The sequence below is a fragment of the Plectropomus leopardus genome, chromosome 9 (assembly GCF_026936395.1).
Source record: "Plectropomus leopardus strain MGB_pleo_1.0 chromosome 9, ASM2693639v1, whole genome shotgun sequence".
In the NCBI taxonomy this organism is placed as follows: Eukaryota; Metazoa; Chordata; class Actinopteri; order Perciformes; family Serranidae; genus Plectropomus; species Plectropomus leopardus.
Window position 1 is genome coordinate 3,485,315 of NC_142184.1, and position 17,878 is coordinate 3,503,192.

Sequence of the window (17,878 nt, forward strand, 5' to 3'; positions counted from 1 at the left end):
TTTCATAGGTTTTTTTGAAGAAACCAGATACCATGACCAATCGTCAGAGATCTTTTGATTTTTTGTTGCCATGAGAACAATGCCAAAACTGAATATGACAGAAAGCAGTTATTGTTTGTATCTTTTAGTTAATATGTAGCTATTTAGCTAAAATTCAATGATAAAGTGCAGGAAAGCTAACCATTATTTCCTATTAATATGGAATTTTCCAAAAATAAATAAAAAGGTTGTTTGATATACAGCTTGTAATTTTCAATTTTATCTTCACTTTTACACACTTATTTGCACATTTTTTCTTTTGTTTGTTTGTTCTCTGTACATACTATACATATCGTTATTATTATTATTGTTATTTTAATTTATTCTATTCTATTTTATTCTATGTTAAGTGCCGTCCTTTGTATATATATATATATATATATTTGCATTATTTTGCCCTTTTCAGCGAATATTTCATTCAGTTGCTGCTCTTTTATTTGCTGCTGTAACAAAACAATTTCCCTCACTGGATTAATAAAGTATTTCTATTCTATTTTATTCTATTCTCTTCTATCTCGACCAAAGTGTAGCATTAGATTAAACATTTATTTCAACGTTCATCTGAAATTTCTTCTGTCAAAATTTGGCAAAACATTCTGGTATAATAATCATAATAATAATAATAATATTTTATTTTATTTCATTTTTGACGTTTCTTTTGACGTCAACGGCGCATTATAGCGTCATTACGTTTAGGCGTTACCCCATTCCGTCTTGACGTCATCAGGTCGGTTATTCCGCCGGTAGAGTGAGCGTGAGCTGCCAAGAAGAAGAAGAAGAGAAAGCAGAAGTGGCGATAACGTCGAAACTGTCACAGATAAACCTTTATATGACACCGAGTATCAGCGGAGAGAGACAGTAAAACCACCGTGTCCAAGATCTGTTAAAGCCAATCCGCTCCAGGTGGGTGTAACGGCGCTGAAACACGGTGTATTTTACCGGCATGTGAAACGGCGGCTGGTGGAGGACGCAGCGGCTAAACTCCGTTAGCTAAGATGTTAGCCCGTGACTAGCATGAACATAGCCGAGAAAAACAGCCAGGGCGAGGCTTCGTATGAATAAATACCGCCGATTTCTATCAGTAACTGTTAGCTGAGAGAAAGCGAGCGCCTTCCAGCTCCGACAGCGAACATTTGTCGCATTAGCGGTGTCGAGCTAACTCAAGCTAGCTGGTGTTTGGTGAGTTCAGGGCGGGGAAACGGCTGCGATAAACCGGCTCGCACTAGCAGGTGGTTGCCCACAAACCTAGCCAATTGTAGCCACATCTTAGCCGGCGTAAAGCTAAATTAGCACCTCATGTAATTATTTTATAGGTGGTAGCTTTCAAGTTAACTGCTGTCCGCTGGCTAGCCGCAGAGCCAATTTAACGCTAACTGTTCAGGGAGCTAAGTTAGCTCGTCCGTTGGCTAACTGCTGCCACCGTTAGCTCACAAGTTTGTAACCGGGGCCCTGTTGCATTTAGCTAGCTGTTAACCGTTACCTGCTATCGGCCGGGACGTCAGTTAACTCTTTGAAACCCGAGCAAATTGGCTAAATTTCTTTCAAAAACGTTGGTAGAAGGCGACAAACTTAACAAGGAATGACCCAGAAATTAGTAAAGTGTTACAAGAAAATAACCTGAATATATGCACACAAAAAAAATCATCAATGAGAAATTAGATAAAAGATTTAAAGAAAATAAGCAAAAACCAAGAAATTAGTGAAAAGATAACAAGAAAATTACCTCAAAATAAGCTAAAAACCAACAAGAAAAGGTTCCAAAGATAACAAGAAAGCTACCTTAAAACAAGCAAAAAACATCAACAAGGAATTAGTTAAAATATGACAAGAAAATTACCCGAAAATTAGCAAAAAACATCGACAAGAAATTAGTGAAAGAAATACAAAAACTTACCTGAAATAAGTTAAAATGGTTAAAAAACAAACAAACAAAAAAAACCCAACAATCTAGTTATGAGATTTATAAATCAGGTTTTCTGAACAGTCTTCCCCTATTTTTTAAAAAATATATTCTAATAGTATATTCAGGTCACTTTTTGATCACCTGGTAATCTCAATTATCTCAATTTTCTCATTCTGTTTATTTTTTCATGTTTTTGAAAGAAACCAAACAGATTTTCTCAGGTTTCAGATGTGTAAGTACTTGTGAAAGGTGTCTGAACGCAGCACAAGAAAACTGATGTCCATCCAAGTTTTAAAGGGTTGACGCAAGGAAATATACAAATTGTGTCAACGATGTACAGTACTTATAAATAAGTAACCTACATGTTAAAAAAATGAAAATCCGGGGTTCCTTCAAAAGTCGTAAAGGCATTGAATTATTAATTAAAAAAAGGCCTTAATTGGTATTAAATTGACTCTAATTAATCTTTAATTAATCTCTGTTGCAGCTTTCAAATGTAAATACTAACTACCTTTTTTGCCTTCAGTAATATTGAACAAAGTATTTTGGAGACTATTCTGCTATTGTACTAAGAATGTGTCTTTATACAAGTAATTTATGAAATAACAGTTGCTTTGTGTGTATCTGTGCATTAGGCAGTTCTTAGTCATGTTATTTACAGACCTTTTATATTGGGGAAAAAAAATCCTCAGAATGATGACTCAGCATCAAGGATGTGTGTTATCTGTCAGCCATCAGCTATGTGGTGGTACATTTGACTGTGAGTAGTTATTCATCTGCTCTACGAGCCACGCTGACAGATTAACTAGTCATCATGTAAAATGTTCTCACACCTGTTCTCTCCTCTGTGTCAGCAGGTGACCGACAATGGCTGTGAACGTGTTTTCGACCTCAGTGACCAGCGACAACTTAAGTCGTCATGACATGTTGGTTTGGATCAATGACTCTCTACAGATGAACCTCACCAAGATAGAAATGTTGTGTTCAGGTAAGGAATTTCTTTTTTTTTTTGTAAATCTTTCTCTTATTATGAGATACGTTTAATTAACGGTCAGAAGTCAGACCTCTTTAAACAGATTAAACAGAACCGTGATCAGTGTCAGCATGTGTGATATTTTGCACGACTGTGTTGTGGAACAGAAGGTCAGTTGCCACCGATGCTCAATACGTCGACAGTGTGACAGGAAAATATTAAAGCGTCTATTTTTATTGCATAAGTCATGACCAGATAAGACATGGTTTTGTGGGTTGTCCTTGTTTCATTAAAGATTACCTAAGAAAAGTTAAATTTTATATACAAATTACACAACTTGCCCAGTTTAAAATATTAAAAGAACTTAATTACAAATGGCAAACTGCACTTACGTTTATTTTGTTTTACCATTTCTGATTATTTTTACCAAATTGATTAGAGGTTTCCTGATTTCATACATCAGTGTTAGTGGCCTGACCGCTTTATTAGATACAGTATTAAGTCAGATGTGTACAGTGGCTGCCAGGATGTCCATCTTCAATAGATACATTTTTGAAGAAATTGATAAATCCTCCAGATACATCAGCATGGCTGGTTTAAATGGTGATGAAGACCACTGGAAAACCGTTGCACTATTGCTTTAACCCTGTGATGAGCTGATATTCATCACTCCTTAAATTCACACCCATCTGCCTGTGCATGCATGTGCTGTACTTCTGCAGATTGTCTTTGTAGCTTGTGAATATCTAAACCCTCAGATTTTAGTGTGTAATTAAAAGGCGTGTCAGAACAGCAGATGCAGGCACAGCTTGTTTTAATCCCTGGTGCACAGATTCACAAATCAACCGGATTTTCATCTGCAGAAGTCATACTAAAAGAGAAATTATACTATCTTGAAACAGAAGCTCAATATACTATTACAAAATAAAAGCAATATAATAACCTCCTACTGTCTAGATTCTGAGTGAGTGAGTGACTTTGTATACCCTCTGAAACCTGGATCATCAGTTTTCTTGTGCTGCCATCGGACACCTTTCACCAGATTTAAACCTGTAAAACCTGAGCAAATTAGTTTGACTTCTTTCAAAAACATGGGAATAAAGGCAGTAAGCAGCTTGACAAGAATTAGTAAAAGGTTACGGGAAAATGACCTGAAAATAGCTGAGAGAGAAGGAATGAGAGAGAGTGAGTCACTGAAAAAATATCACCAAAAAGGGAAAAATAAAAAGTATTTTCATAATTATTCAAATTATATAATTAAAATTCTGTTGGAAAAATACTCTCCATTAAAATCATATTTAAACAAATTTTAATACTTTTTTGTTTATTTGTTTTGTGTGTTATTTATTTTCTGTAATTTTCTTGAAGGCCAAACTATGTTTTTTTGCTAATTTTTGGGTCATTTCTTAAGTGGCTCATTGTCCTTTTCCATCTTTGTTTTTGGAAAGAAATCCAGTCAGTTTGCCCCGGTTTGAAAGAGTTATTTTCGGGTGATCCAGCAGATGCACCCTAGTATTATGAGGACTGTACTGCACTACTTCATACAATATTACTCTTGCCCAAACACTACTTTTACCTTGTTGGGTTTTGGTTTTGTATTTGGATTAGGGCTGGTGTTGTTTAAAAGTGTTACATACTGGTGCTGAATGTGTAGTTTTTAGATCCAGTAAATCATAAATACAGAGATTGTATGTACACATGTCAGTGTTTTAACTGCATCACTTTTAAAATCAACTGTCATAGTGATTCCACACAGGGAATTTTAGGTTCTGAATGTCGCGTTAACATAAGCAACCACTAAAGAAAGAACTGATAGAAGCAAAGAAATTAAAACTCAGAACAATTTGACCCAGCATTTAAATAATCAGAGCAGTAAATGAGAATCAGATGGAGTGAATTTTAGGATGCGCTCCTGTTTGTAGGTACAGCTCATGCCCCCTTGACCCAGGCTGTCATCTCTCAGCTGCTGCTCACTGAGCGACAGTACAGGAAAAGAGATGGAGGTGTTTAAAAACATCAATCTTTCATAAAGACATGTCTGTAGGATTCCTTGTTTTTCACTTGAAAGGAACGTGAGGTCTATTTTTATCTTTTTATATTGCTCTCTCACTCCACATGTTCTTGTTTTTTGGCATCCGCTGACTTTGAACATGCAGCACATACTCAGTCCTCATGAAAGAAATTCAGCAAGATTTAATGCTCAATGTTTCAAGTGATCATTTGAACCCAAACAATTATCTCTCCCTAACCCTTATCCTGGGCTTTCTGTACTTAAACTTAACCAGAGCTTAACGACAGCGTTGCCACGTCATAAAACAGTGAAACACAAATATTTTGAAGCTTGATTTGTGCGAGTTTCACAAATAAAGGGTTACCATCTAGCCATGACCCAGTCCTTGTAATGATTTTACTATATTTGACATTAGAGGAGTTGTCATGTACTTTTTTTAATTTTTTCAATTTATTTGGATCATTTTCATCATCCAGGTGCGGTCTACTGCCAGTTCATGGACATGCTGTTTCCCAACTCTATGCCTCTGAAAAGAGTTAAATTTGGTGCCAAGCTGGAGCACGAATACATCCACAACTTTAAGCTTCTGCAGGTTGCCTTCAAAAAGATGGGAGTCGAAAAAGTAAGTAACAACACGCGCCTACTGCACTGCACGCACGTAAGTTTAAAATTACATACGGCACATAAGTGCAGACGGTTTGGAAATGTATGGAGAAATTCCTGATAATTAGAGGGCTTGTTTGGTTGTTGGTTCACCACATTTTTGTGAATGCTTTGGGACCAAAAAGAACAATTTACAACAAATATAATTTATTTAGTAATGTGCATCTAATATGCAAAGTGTTAATACAGTCTGATACCTGCACCGTGCTGTCCTTATCCTTAAAAAGGGCACTGAATTCATTAATATAAAATTAAAGCTCTAATTGGTATTAAAATGACTTAAATTCATTTTTCACAAGCCTTTAAAATGCGCAGACATGGCAAGTATGATTCCATGGGTCTTTTTCTTGTAAAATCTGATAATTGTAAAATCTGAAAATAACTGGTTTTGTTAAATAATTTAATCAATGTCTCTTCTTAAACTGGTCATGATTGGAATCTGAGCAATTTCTCCCAAGCAGAGTGAAAAATACTAAATTTTCCAGGAAAATCGGATAGGAGTGTCAAATATTATGGCTTCGATTGGGAAACCTAAAACATACTTTTATGATAATATAATTTATTCATTGTCTTCTATCTGTTTCACTCCAAAAAGGTTGTTTTTTGTTTTCAACATTTGACGCATATAATCCTAACTTTTTCACTGGACCAAAGGCATTTTATGTCATACTAAACATTTGGACAAAACAAAATTGTCCTCCTATAGTTTTGGTTATTACAAAATTAGTCTTAAAATTAATTCCAAGGGGCATTAAAAAAACCTTTACAAGTCTTAAATCTAACTTGCCTTAAGCTCCAGGAACCCTGGCATCATGGATAGAAGCAGAGATCCAGATTAACGTTTCCACTGGTAGTACTGGTGCTACTAACTTTCTCAGTTGGTTGCTCTAGCACCCTGTTTTGCACTTTTTATTGGATTAGCATTCAAACTTTTTTTTTTAAATTAGAAAAACTACTTTGGCTTTGATGCAGCCATCTGCTTCTGACTGTATTCACCACTCTGCATCCTTGTTCAGTGTCTCGCCCACAACACAGTCTGTCAGGTTACATGTTATTAGTAATAGACTATCAACATTTGCCATAGACGGGCAAAGACGAACACAGACTCGAGCTGCTTTGGTGAGGGAGCGGAGCTTTGTGTGGAAAGAAAGGAAGCAGGTATTACAAAAGTTGTAATAAACACCACAACCCTCTGCACTGAAGCTGCAAAATCACCCAGTGTTAAAACACCGCTGATGACACAGATACACATTCACACAACCAAGTGCATGATCTCTCCAGGCTTACACCTGGTGAAGATAATTAAAATCACAAGGAATCTAAATACAGAAATACACAAGTCTGACTACGGTTGCATCTTTTGCTTCATGCTGAAAACCTTCGAGCGGTTGGCTGATAAGGCTTTAAGTGTACAGCAGCTGCAGGCACAGATCACATGAATGGTATCGCAACAGCAGCGGTAATCAGAGGCCCTGAAAATGAGTTACCTTGAATCATGTAGCTTGATTGTTGAAGATTAGTTTGCGGTCGGTCTACATAACTGAACAGCCCGCTCACTCTTTCCTGTGGTGGGGAAAACACTACTTGCCAAACGTTTTACACACTCTTCTGTCACTGTGCAGATTAATTATTTGTGACAATGTATAAAGGACTGCGTAAATAATGGAAAAATCAAAATAGGGCAAGAAATGTGGGTCTTTTAAAATGTTTAGATTGACAGAAGATATGAATGGAAGTGTTTTGACCCTTGGTCACTGTGGCTGATTGTTATAACAGTATGATAAAATGTTTTCTTACTGCTATGCAAACTGATCTCCTGTCATCCCCTCCCAACCAGCTGAACTGCCTCTGCTGATCTGATCATGAGTCACTTTGTTTTTTCTGAGCACTATGTCAGCTTCCCTGTCATTATTTGCATACTGTTTACTTCCTGTCTATGTGGACTCTTCATTTGTCACCAAGTAATGAGACACTCAGAGACTGAGATACAAATCAAAAAGCTCAACTGTGTGTGCAGCCCTGTTTTTCTTTTACAAACTGCTCAATAAGGGTGTAGTTGATTTGGCATCAGCTTTAAAAATCATTGTTCATGGGCTGCCTTGTGAAAAGAGGCAAACATGTTTTTTCCTGAATGCTAGAAGTGAGACAACACTATCTGTTTCAGTTTTATTTCTCCATTATCAGAAGCTTTTAATAGTAAATGAAATGTAATGTAAATGCTTTGAGACACTTGACAAAGTCTTAATATATCAACAAAGATTGTAAAGGGCAGGGCAGATGCAGCTTAGTCATCATTTGTTTCCAGACCAAGCTTGCAGCAGCTTGCAGGACTATTGACTAAGCTCCCATAATTTATTCATGTTTCAGCCTCCTTCCTGCCGTCCATTTGTAAAGAGATCTGTGCTCTGTTTGAGATTCCTGCACAGTGTTGATTCATAGATCGCTGTAACAGATGCTCGAACATGTACAGCACATCAGTGGTATTCATAGCTGTTCAGGGTTATAATCCGCAGCATTGTGCCTGCATCATGGACTTTGCTCTCGTTCAAGCTTTGAGTATCGTCTAATGATGTCAGCCTCCTCCATCGCTGAGTAACTGGGTTTATTGCTGACACTTTTTTAGCTGCTTTTTTCCCCCTACTGTGACTATGATCCTCGACAGCTTTGTGTTTAATGTATGTGTCAGTAGTGCGGACATTATTTTCCTAGGCCTAGATACCTACGGTGTCCATACATTGTTCTTCCATCATTGTCTTTCAGCAGGTCAGCAGCTGCTCTGAGTCAGTGTCAGAGTGAAGGATGTCCCTGTGCCGCTGTGTTGGTTTTCACTCTGTTTTGCTCTTTGAGATTTTTGTAACAGTTTTCTTCTCCTGCTGTGATATTTATGAGATTATCTACTCAAGTATCAATGTGTATGTCAGTGATGACATGATATTTTTTACTCTGTAGTCTCAAGTCTTTAGTTTTGTTTTTTTTTTTACATATTATATAACAATTGGCAATAATCTGTCGACCCCTACTCAGAGATAACATTATTTTCTCTCCTCTGCTTAGAAGTGGTGTTCTTTTAGACCATAGCAACTTAATAAGACACAGTCTCCTGCTTTTGTTTAATTTAGTGTGAGCAAAAAATATTTCATGTTGCCGGTCCGTTTTAGCGGTGATGGGTTGTTTGTAATGTTACTTGAATGCCGCTGTCACACTGAATCCCTTGTTTTTTCTTAAACAAACAAACATACTGACAGTGATACTGAAAATGTAACAATATCAGCTGCGGCACTCACACACCGTCAGAGACGTGGAAGCTCATTTAACCTGAAGCTACCAGGCGGACACCGGTCCGAACATCCCGTCCTGACGCTCTCTACCTCTCTCTCTGCTTCCAGATCATTCCAGTCGACAAATTGGTGAAGGGGAAGTTCCAGGACAACTTTGAGTTTGTCCAGTGGTTTAAGAAGTTCTTTGATGCCAACTACGATGGGAAGGAGTACGACCCGGTGGAGGCGAGGCAGGGCCAGGACGCCATGCCCACATGCAACACTGCCCTGTCAGCTCCCGCCAAAACCCCTAAAAAACCCCTCGGTCAAGGTCAGAGCTATGGCTGGTCTCGTTGGGTTAAACTGTTTGAAATGAACTTTTAAAGTGCTTATGACTTTTTTCTCTTGGTAATAAGCTTCTCCTCATTGTCTTTTTAGCTCCTCAGAGGCCTCCTGTTGCCAAGGTTGCACCCAAGGTGGCTCATGTTAGCACGAGGAAGCCGGGGATGGGAGGAGGCGACGAGGAGAGGGCGGAGCTCATGAATGAGGTCAGCATATCACTATGCTCTGTTAAAAAAAAAAAACAGCAGCATACAACCATGACACAAATGTTAAATGACAATGAAATCTACATCAAGCAAATAAACTAAAATGAGCGTTTTTTTTGTGTCTTCTATGAGGAAATTAAATTCAGAGCTAGACACAAAATGTAATTTTGTTTTGGCCCTTTTTCCCCACAGATGGAGATTCTGAAAAATACCATTCAGGACATGGAGAAGGAGAGAGACTTTTATTTTGGAAAGCTGCGGAACATTGAGCTGATTTGCCAGGAGAAGGAAGGCGAGGGCGACCCCACACTGCAGAGGATCATCGACATCCTCTACGCCACAGATGTGAGTTTGACATGTTTTCATGAAATGTAGCTTGGTGATGCTGTGATTGATTCTGCAGGCTGAGGAGTCAATGGTTTTTACAATGTTATCATTTAGTTGAACGAGAAATTAAATTCGTCAACAGGATTTTTAAAACTGCCCTCATAAATCATTTTTAAAGACAGAATGATATTTTCAAGATATTTCTTAATTTCAGTCATAGAAATGACTATAAACGAAGATATGGCTGTAAATAATACTGACGATATATTTAATATTTTTGTTATTGTCAGTACATTTCATGAAAAGACCAAAACCAACAGTGAGTGGAACTACTAACAAGTATTGTGTGTGTGTATCTACAGCATGATATATCTTCTCCTTCTGTGCTGCAGAGCTCCGGTGTAGATAAAAACACATCAGTAAGCCACACTGCTCCGTCATTACTGTCATTAACACACACTGCAGTATATTTTGACTGAGTCCCACACACACACCATCGTGCTACCACAAACACTCACTAGAGCGCCAAATAGGGATTAATCCGTCACTGTAAATAGTCCCTGACAAATGCACTATTTCCTCCTTTTTGTTTCATTAAAAGCTACAATGACCAGCGCTTAAAAAACAACAAAAAATCTGTTTGAGGTTTTATGTAAAGAAACATGTCCTTAGTAGAAGGAAATCAGCTCAGAGCTGAAAGCCACAGACAGGAAGAATACGGAAATGGACTAACACTGTTAGTTTCGGTCTTTATCATATCTGAATGATCTTGAGCTACATTTTTTAAAATATCCTCTAAAATAAGCCAGTGTGTTAACCCTAAGAGCCCGCACGCGTATCGCTCTGCGTACAAAATGCGCTTTTCAAAATCAAGCTTTAATTTTCGGAATTTTAACCCTTTAAGCACCTTTTTTTATGATGCCACTATGGTTTTAGATGAAAAGAAAAATAACTTCTTTCAATACACTACATGCAAAGTAGATTTTTTTATTATCTCAGTCTGGGATATGTCAGTGATTAGCAGCAACATTGACTGTGACAGTGCACCTTGTAGAAATAGCATGTATTTTCTCCATATGCCAAATATGGTAAAAATGACGTCAACAGGTGAAAAATAGTAATAATGACATTTTCCAAGGCCGAAGCCCAGAATGACACCCAGAAATAATAAAATGCATGTTTTTATGCTTTGATGGCTGTGGGATCAAAAATTGCGGTTTGAATGGGTTTCATTTGAGCATTTTTTGCACTTAACAGCATCAACATAACAATATTGTTTCTGAGCTGGAAATTCACAAATAAAACAAAAATACACGATCTTGCCAAAATGTATGCCATAAGCATGAACACAGCTGAAATGGTCAAAAATGAAGAATGAAAAGCATGTGAAACGCGCCAAACAGGGTTAAATAAATACGCTGTGAGTTCAGCAGCAGATTAAAGCCCATTTGCTCTGCTGTTAACAACTGCTGATGCCACAGTGAATTCCTGCAGAGGAATGGAATGCAGCCCGCTCACCGAGGCTGAAAGTTGGCAGCGGTGCTTGGCTGAGCTGCTGCTATTCACCGCACCATTATGTCACACCGCTCAGAGACACAACAGCACTGTTGGTTTCAAGTGCACTGCTGGTTGTGGGTACTGGGTTCATATTGCTTATAATTTTGACTTGATTTGCTCTTTAACACTCTTTATTATCTATATTATCTGATTTTACTGCTGTGTTAACTTACCTGTGTTTGTGCTGCTTCAGCGCGCAAAAATCAGAGTCTGGTTTTACTGCTTGTGCTGCGTAATGGTATAAATAAATATCAATAAACCAATCAGTTTTTTAAAAAAATAAATATATATATAGCACTTTCAAACACATCAAATGGTATTCAAAGTGCGATACGGTTTGAAGAATTAAGAACAACTTAGGAAATAAGCAGAAATGGATCTAATAAAATTGTGATACTAAGACACTACATTAAAGCAAGACTAAAATGATCTCCTCCTCTCCTCTCAGATGGCTAAAAGCACCTTCCTGGTTCATTAACTAAAAGTATCTCTGAGATGCAGTCTGGTGCAGGGCCATGCAGAGCCTTCTGAACTAATAAAAGAATTTTAAAATCAATGCGAAAACTCAGGTAGACACTGTGAAGTTTTTAAAACAGGCATAATGTGTGCTCTCCTTAGTCAGAACTCGTGCTGCAGAAATTCTGTATTAGTCGCAGCTGAAAAATGATAGAAAAACAAAAAAAACAAGTATCCCAAAGTCAAGAATCATAAAATGAAAATGAAAATGTACAGTACAAAGGTGTAAAATGTTGAAGAGCTGTACAGTGCATGAAACGAAGAGGGTTGAATGTGCAGGTCACTGTATGAGGAATATGTGGAATTATTGAAAATGGTAACCTACGATTTGATCCCCCCCAAAAAAAGCAAATTATTCAGCGCATCAGTCTCTGGGACAAAAAGCCAACATGGCTCGAGTCACATTGCCTTTTTTTCCAATAATATTTTATTTGATCGTTTCACTTTAAAAGTGTCACCTATGGCCAATAAATCACATGACTTATGCATTTAAATATAAAACAGTAAATTGCTAAATAGAATAATAGATAATGAAAAACAAATATATACAAAAACAAAGTCAAGAAAAAACGCATAAAACCCATAAAGTGTGCACGTGGGTCTCATGCACGTGGTTTGCAATTTACTTCATGATCTGTCTGTTCCAGCAGTGTCCTCCAAGTAGTCTCTCCACTTTGCCACATATTTCTCAGTCCTGTCCCCACAGCTGAGAGAGATTTATTCATATGATGCCACTTTTGCCAACTCGGTGAACCGCTCCGTAAAAGAGGGTTCCACGTTGCCTATTTTTGATTTTCCAGCTCCTATCCAGACTCCAGGTCTGGTGCTGTTAATTCATCTCTCTCTCTCTCTGTCTCCGTCTCTTCAGGAGGGTTTCGTGATACCGGATGCTGAGGAGCAGGAGGAGTTTTAATATTCAAGACTGCAGGCAACATTTCACTTAGATGCTCTGGTCTACACCTCGAGATCCTTCCTCAAGCCAAGACAGCCAGTTTGGTTTTATATCCAACACCAAACCTGATCTCGACCCTCACCGTGAACCCCCGACCTGCCCCGAAACCCCAACCCCAACCTGCCGGACTTCTTCCCTCTAGCCTTCAGCTGCCGAAACAGCTCAGCTCCTTCTTTCCCAAAACATCTTTAGCCAATAATCAAACAAAGCCTCGGTCACTGCCTCTTCTTCCTCCACACCTGTCAGCCCCTCCCCCACCCATCCTCACCTGTAATCCCATCCTTCCCAAAACCAGATCATGCAGTACATATCTGGTTTTTGTAATGGACTTGAGTGTAAAAAACACGGTGATGTTCTCTGTGTGTGTGCATGTGTGAGCGTGTGTGTGTGTGAGCGTGTGTGTGTGGTCGTATGTGTTTAAAAATCAATTTGAATCAAACGTGAAGAACCTCCTCTGAAGACCCGGCTGTCGGTTCAACAATCACTTTGTCCCAAACTAACCCAGATGGTTTGACGGCACTGCCGCCGTTTTGTGCCTCTGCTGTTGCATTTGGAGGAAGACAACACGCACAGACGAAAAGAAAGAAATACACATTCCCAACTTTAAACTTTTAACCAAATCTGAGGTGCATTTTGTATTTTTTCCCTTGCTGGTCCCAGTTTTAGTGTTTGCATTAGTAAATAGTCAACATGAAAGAGGCGGCAGGCTTTCCAGAAACATTATTTTGCCAGTTTGATGTAGCCAATGTGTTTCTAAGACAAATGAAGTGAGTAAAGAGCGACCTGTGGGCTGCACACGTCCACACTGAAGGGCTCAGGGTTTAGTTTGGGACGAGGCAGCAGTCGGGTCTTCTCTTGGCCTTTTTTTTCCACCAAGGACACCATCGTGATTTTGTCCTGTTGAGTTTCAGAAGAGCTTTTTGTAAATGTATGCTACTGTTTTATCACATTTCTCCCCCCTCACTCCATTTGTTTCATTATTTCTTTTCTTTATTGTATGTTTTTGGGGCACCTGTCTGTCATGCTCTCAACTTTATACATTTGTTTTCAATTTATTTTTTCCTCACTACGCGATCACTCTGTTGGATAGATTTTACAACGTTAGTGAAAAAAAAGGGTTTTCTGATGTAGAGCGGTTGTTCTCGTAGCAGATCTTTTTGCTTAAACACCCACGAGCCCCCGCTCTGCCTCGGTGTTCAGGCTTCTTAAATGTGCAATTCTTAACTCCAGAATAGTGGCTTTCTCCTCGAGTCGACGTCAGTAGCCTTTTGATCAACTTGCTGATATTTAGTAAAAATGCGACAAAAAAAGTTGTATGATCAGCTGTGATTTTGTGTGATTTATCTTTTCGGAGAGTCCGTTTGAAGGCACATGCACTGTTTTATACCAGTGGCCCTTACTCAGACCCCAGAGCGGACAAACACTGTGAGCTCCGACTGTGGCCGATCAGTGCGATCGCTCCGTGTAGCCGACCGCGGTCGAGAAGATCATCCGATGAGCCGTGAAAGTGGCTCGCGTGCGTCTTTCAGGCTCCGTCTTCATTGATGAATCCTCTGATTACTGACATTGGATTTTGTTTATCTCAAAGCTGTTTTAAAGTGTGCGATCATTAAGTGTCCTCACTGAAGACAGATTCCTCTCTGGGAATGCACGACAGGTGTCTTTTTCTTCTTCTTTTTTTTTCTCCCTTTTTCCACTTTCTAATTGACCAATTTTAATACTAATATTGTGTATTGTGGATCAGATTTGAGACCAGTTTTTCCACTGTACTCTGTAAAGATGTCATTTTTGACATATTTGTACCCAATTTGAAGCAACGCGTCAATGTTGATTCCACACAAACCGATAACTGTTAACAGCAAGTTGTTATTGGAAAATATAACTTTATCAATGGCCTTATTCATAGCAGTTTTCTCTTCATGAGAAAACATTTTTCATAACTTCTTTTTTGTTTGTTTTACGTTAATGTAAGTCTCTGCTGTTTTGGGCAAATGTTTGTACTGTTAGTCATATTTTTAATGTGTTCTGAAAATAAAAAAAAACATTGGAGGTATTTTGGACAAAAGCTCAGATGTGTCAGGGTGCAGCGGACGACCCGTCTTCCATCTAATGCTCAGAAAAACAAAAATATCTTTATGATGTTTCAAAACAGTTTGATTTGAGGATTTCTGGTGAATTGGTTGTGCTTTTTTTGCCATGAAGTAGCTGAAAAATGCAGGTTTGTCTCCACAGTGAGACTTTAAAAATGTCCTCTGCAGAATTGAATTAAAGATCAGTTTGGGAGCTCAGAGATGTGCAGATATTTAGTGTTAAAACTGTTGGATAGTTGAAAGAACCACAACTATCCAGCTGAATGTTGCACACAGTCGAAGCGTGCCTGGGTATTAAGTCTTCTGTATTTTCTGGTAGTTGCCTTCAGTAAGTCCACATCTTAAAATAATCTCTTCTTCTCACCTTTTAGAAATAACTTCTAAATGATGCTTGTGTCAGAATATGTGCTTTTTTTAACACTCCAGAGGTTGATTTGAACTTTTTCTTTCTCAGCACAGTCAGTGTTTGTAGTGTGGTGACGTGTAAATGCAGTAACTTGTTTTTTGTTGTGTCCTCCAGCACACTCGATTTCTTGACTGACTTTTAGCTTAAATGTTGGAGTTTTTACGTCCATTTTTTTGGTGATTGCTTCAGGTCTAGTAACCTGTTTTCCTCACAGCCACACCATTTTTGAAAAAACAGCAGGAAAGTTATCATGAAGAGGAGTCTTTATCTAAGTTAGTCACCTTTTCAGTCAAATTATGAAGCCCAAAAACCCTCAAAATGATACTGAAGTGAGTTTTGCTCTAGTCCAGAGTATTATCAGTGTCTGCCGATGTGGTTTACGAGGTTCCGAGACTGCTAAAGATTGGGCACAATATGAACAATAGTAATCACGGTTAATTTGTCAAACACATTTTGGACTGTGAGCAAAAAGTCCTCCTTTTCCTCTGCTGCTCATCTGAACGTGGCTGAAACACCTCATGAGTTTAAAGCTGAAAGTCAGAGCGTCATACTGCAAGTATTTCTTTAATTTCAAATCTAATGTGCTGAAGAAAAAATGCAGCAAAAACTGCTTTCCCAAAATGCTCCTTACTGCCAGGATCTTTGCACCCCATTAAAGGTAGTGCAGAAAAAAATGTACTGCAAAGTAAAACTTACTGTTGTGGAGATCTGATGTTGGAGAAAACAAATGAAACTGAGGTTTTTAAATGAGCAGAGCTTCCTGCAACGTATGAATACTGTCATTTATCGATTGTTGTGTCTTTAAAGGGTCGGAAAACAGTTAAACCAATTTCTTTGGACCTGAAAGTTTGGTATCGAAATGTCTTGTTCTGTTAGACCAACACCCCAAAACCCCCAAAATGTTTGGGTGTCTAATTGATTTTGTAATGATTTGAAACATAAAGAAAAACTCACATTTGAGATGCTGAAACAAGCACATTTTTTACATTTTTGCTCAGACGATGACTCAAAAAGACACATCGATTATCATTAAATAGTTTTCGATTACTTCCGAAATATGTATGCTGAAAGCGACCAAAGCGAACTAAATAGCTGAAAATCAAATTAATATCGGTTACACCGCCCTCATCTGATGCTCTAAGCAGGTTCAAATAAATGCTCTGAAGTAAATGCAGAAGTTATTTCACTTAAACAGTCGTCTGGTCTGGAATTTATGTTTCAAAATTCAGATGTGAGCACTTAGAAACTCCATCTTAAACATTTTTTTCCAAGATATTTTGTGGAAACCCATTCATGTTTGTTTGGTGGGTTAATGCCAAGACAAATCGTAGCACACTGAGGACGAGCGCACGCTGCAGGACGTTAATATTCCCCCTGTCTGTCTGTCTGTGTGCTGTGAGTCTTCTCAGTGCAGGAAAACACTTGAAACAGACAGAAACGCAGCTTTTCCCTGTTCGGAGCAGTTCTGATGAGTGTGTGTTGTTGAGCCTTAGTGAAGAAGTGCTTTTTGTTATGCAATGTTAAAGGGGGAGCAGACGCCTCCCCCCTTTACATAGTGGCCTCTGTACTGAACCCAGTGCCAATGTAACCTCCTCGACCCCCCTAACAGTCTGTATTTAACGAGTCACACTTCAATAACTTGTCAGGTTCGACTTGTGTCTGCAGAGGTTCTGACAATCGCCTGTTTTTTTCCTGACAAGTCATTGAAGGTTTTTTCAAGTTGTGTCGACTCCTGTCTGGTTTACTGATGGTAGTAAATGTGTTGTAAGTGTCACCGAGGAGGACTGTGTGTGCTGTTTGATATTAGAAGTTTCGTGGATGTTTTCAGTCACACACACCTGGATGAGATAAAACACAGAAAGTTTTGGCCACTTTGAGGATGCAGCTCTTATTACTGACCGGTTTAAAATGATCGTGCGTGCAGCGTGTCGCAGGTGTGTCTGCTGAAAACGTCCGAGCAGAGTGAAACGATGGCTTTAAAGGAAACGCTGGTGCTTGTGTGACCTCGGTGCCGATAAGCGTCGTGCACACTGTGAGTCCCTCTCCTCTCTGTCTCCTCTCTCTCTGCTGGACTTTGATGTGTTTGTTATACTCTGGAAAACTCGATTTTCTTCAATCAAGTTTGGTACAGACAATAAAAACTGTATTTCCACGTCAGCGCCGGCCTGTGTGTCAGTTTATGATCGAACCATATTAGCTTTTGATTCGTTTTTTTTTTGACAGATCAGCAGTGTGAATGTCATGAACATATTTACCGTTCACAAGAAGAATAAATACGTAGAAATCTGTGAGCCAATGTATTCTGTTCTCACCTGTCTTGTATTGCTTCATAATATATATATGTAATTATAAAGGTCTAAATTAGTATTAAAGTGTCTTAAATCAAATCAATAAGAATGCTGAGACAGGTAGTAGATTATTATGAAGCACTAATATAATTTTTTTTTAAATATATTTAAAAGAAAAATTTACAGCTATGAAATGGTGGAAGAACATCCAGTATGTAATTAGAAGTACTATTACCACACTGAAAATACTACAGTTCGGGACCAAGTTATATCTATATCTATCTATCTATCTATCTATCTATCTGTCTATCTGTCTATCTATCTATCTATATATATATATATATATAT

The 17,878-nt window shown here is 38.4% G+C and overlaps 1 protein-coding gene across 2 annotated transcripts; it reads left to right on the forward strand.

Moving 5' to 3' along the window:
• Window positions 1-744: 744 nt before the first annotated feature.
• Window positions 745-17,399, forward strand: mapre1b (microtubule-associated protein, RP/EB family, member 1b). 2 transcript variants are annotated; one of them, XM_042491368.2, is made up of 7 exons: window positions 745-942; window positions 2,797-2,930; window positions 5,403-5,548; window positions 8,976-9,177; window positions 9,285-9,394; window positions 9,587-9,739; window positions 12,663-17,399. In XM_042491368.2, exons 2-7 carry the CDS (start codon window positions 2,810-2,812, stop codon window positions 12,705-12,707), a joined length of 777 nt encoding a protein of 258 aa, XP_042347302.1. In that variant the 5' UTR covers window positions 745-942; window positions 2,797-2,809; the 3' UTR covers window positions 12,708-17,399. The 2 variants fall into 2 exon arrangements, with proteins under 2 accessions (XP_042347302.1, XP_042347301.1); XM_042491367.2 differs by having other exon boundaries at window positions 747-942; window positions 2,800-2,930.
• The last annotated feature ends 479 nt before the right edge of the window (window positions 17,400-17,878 follow it).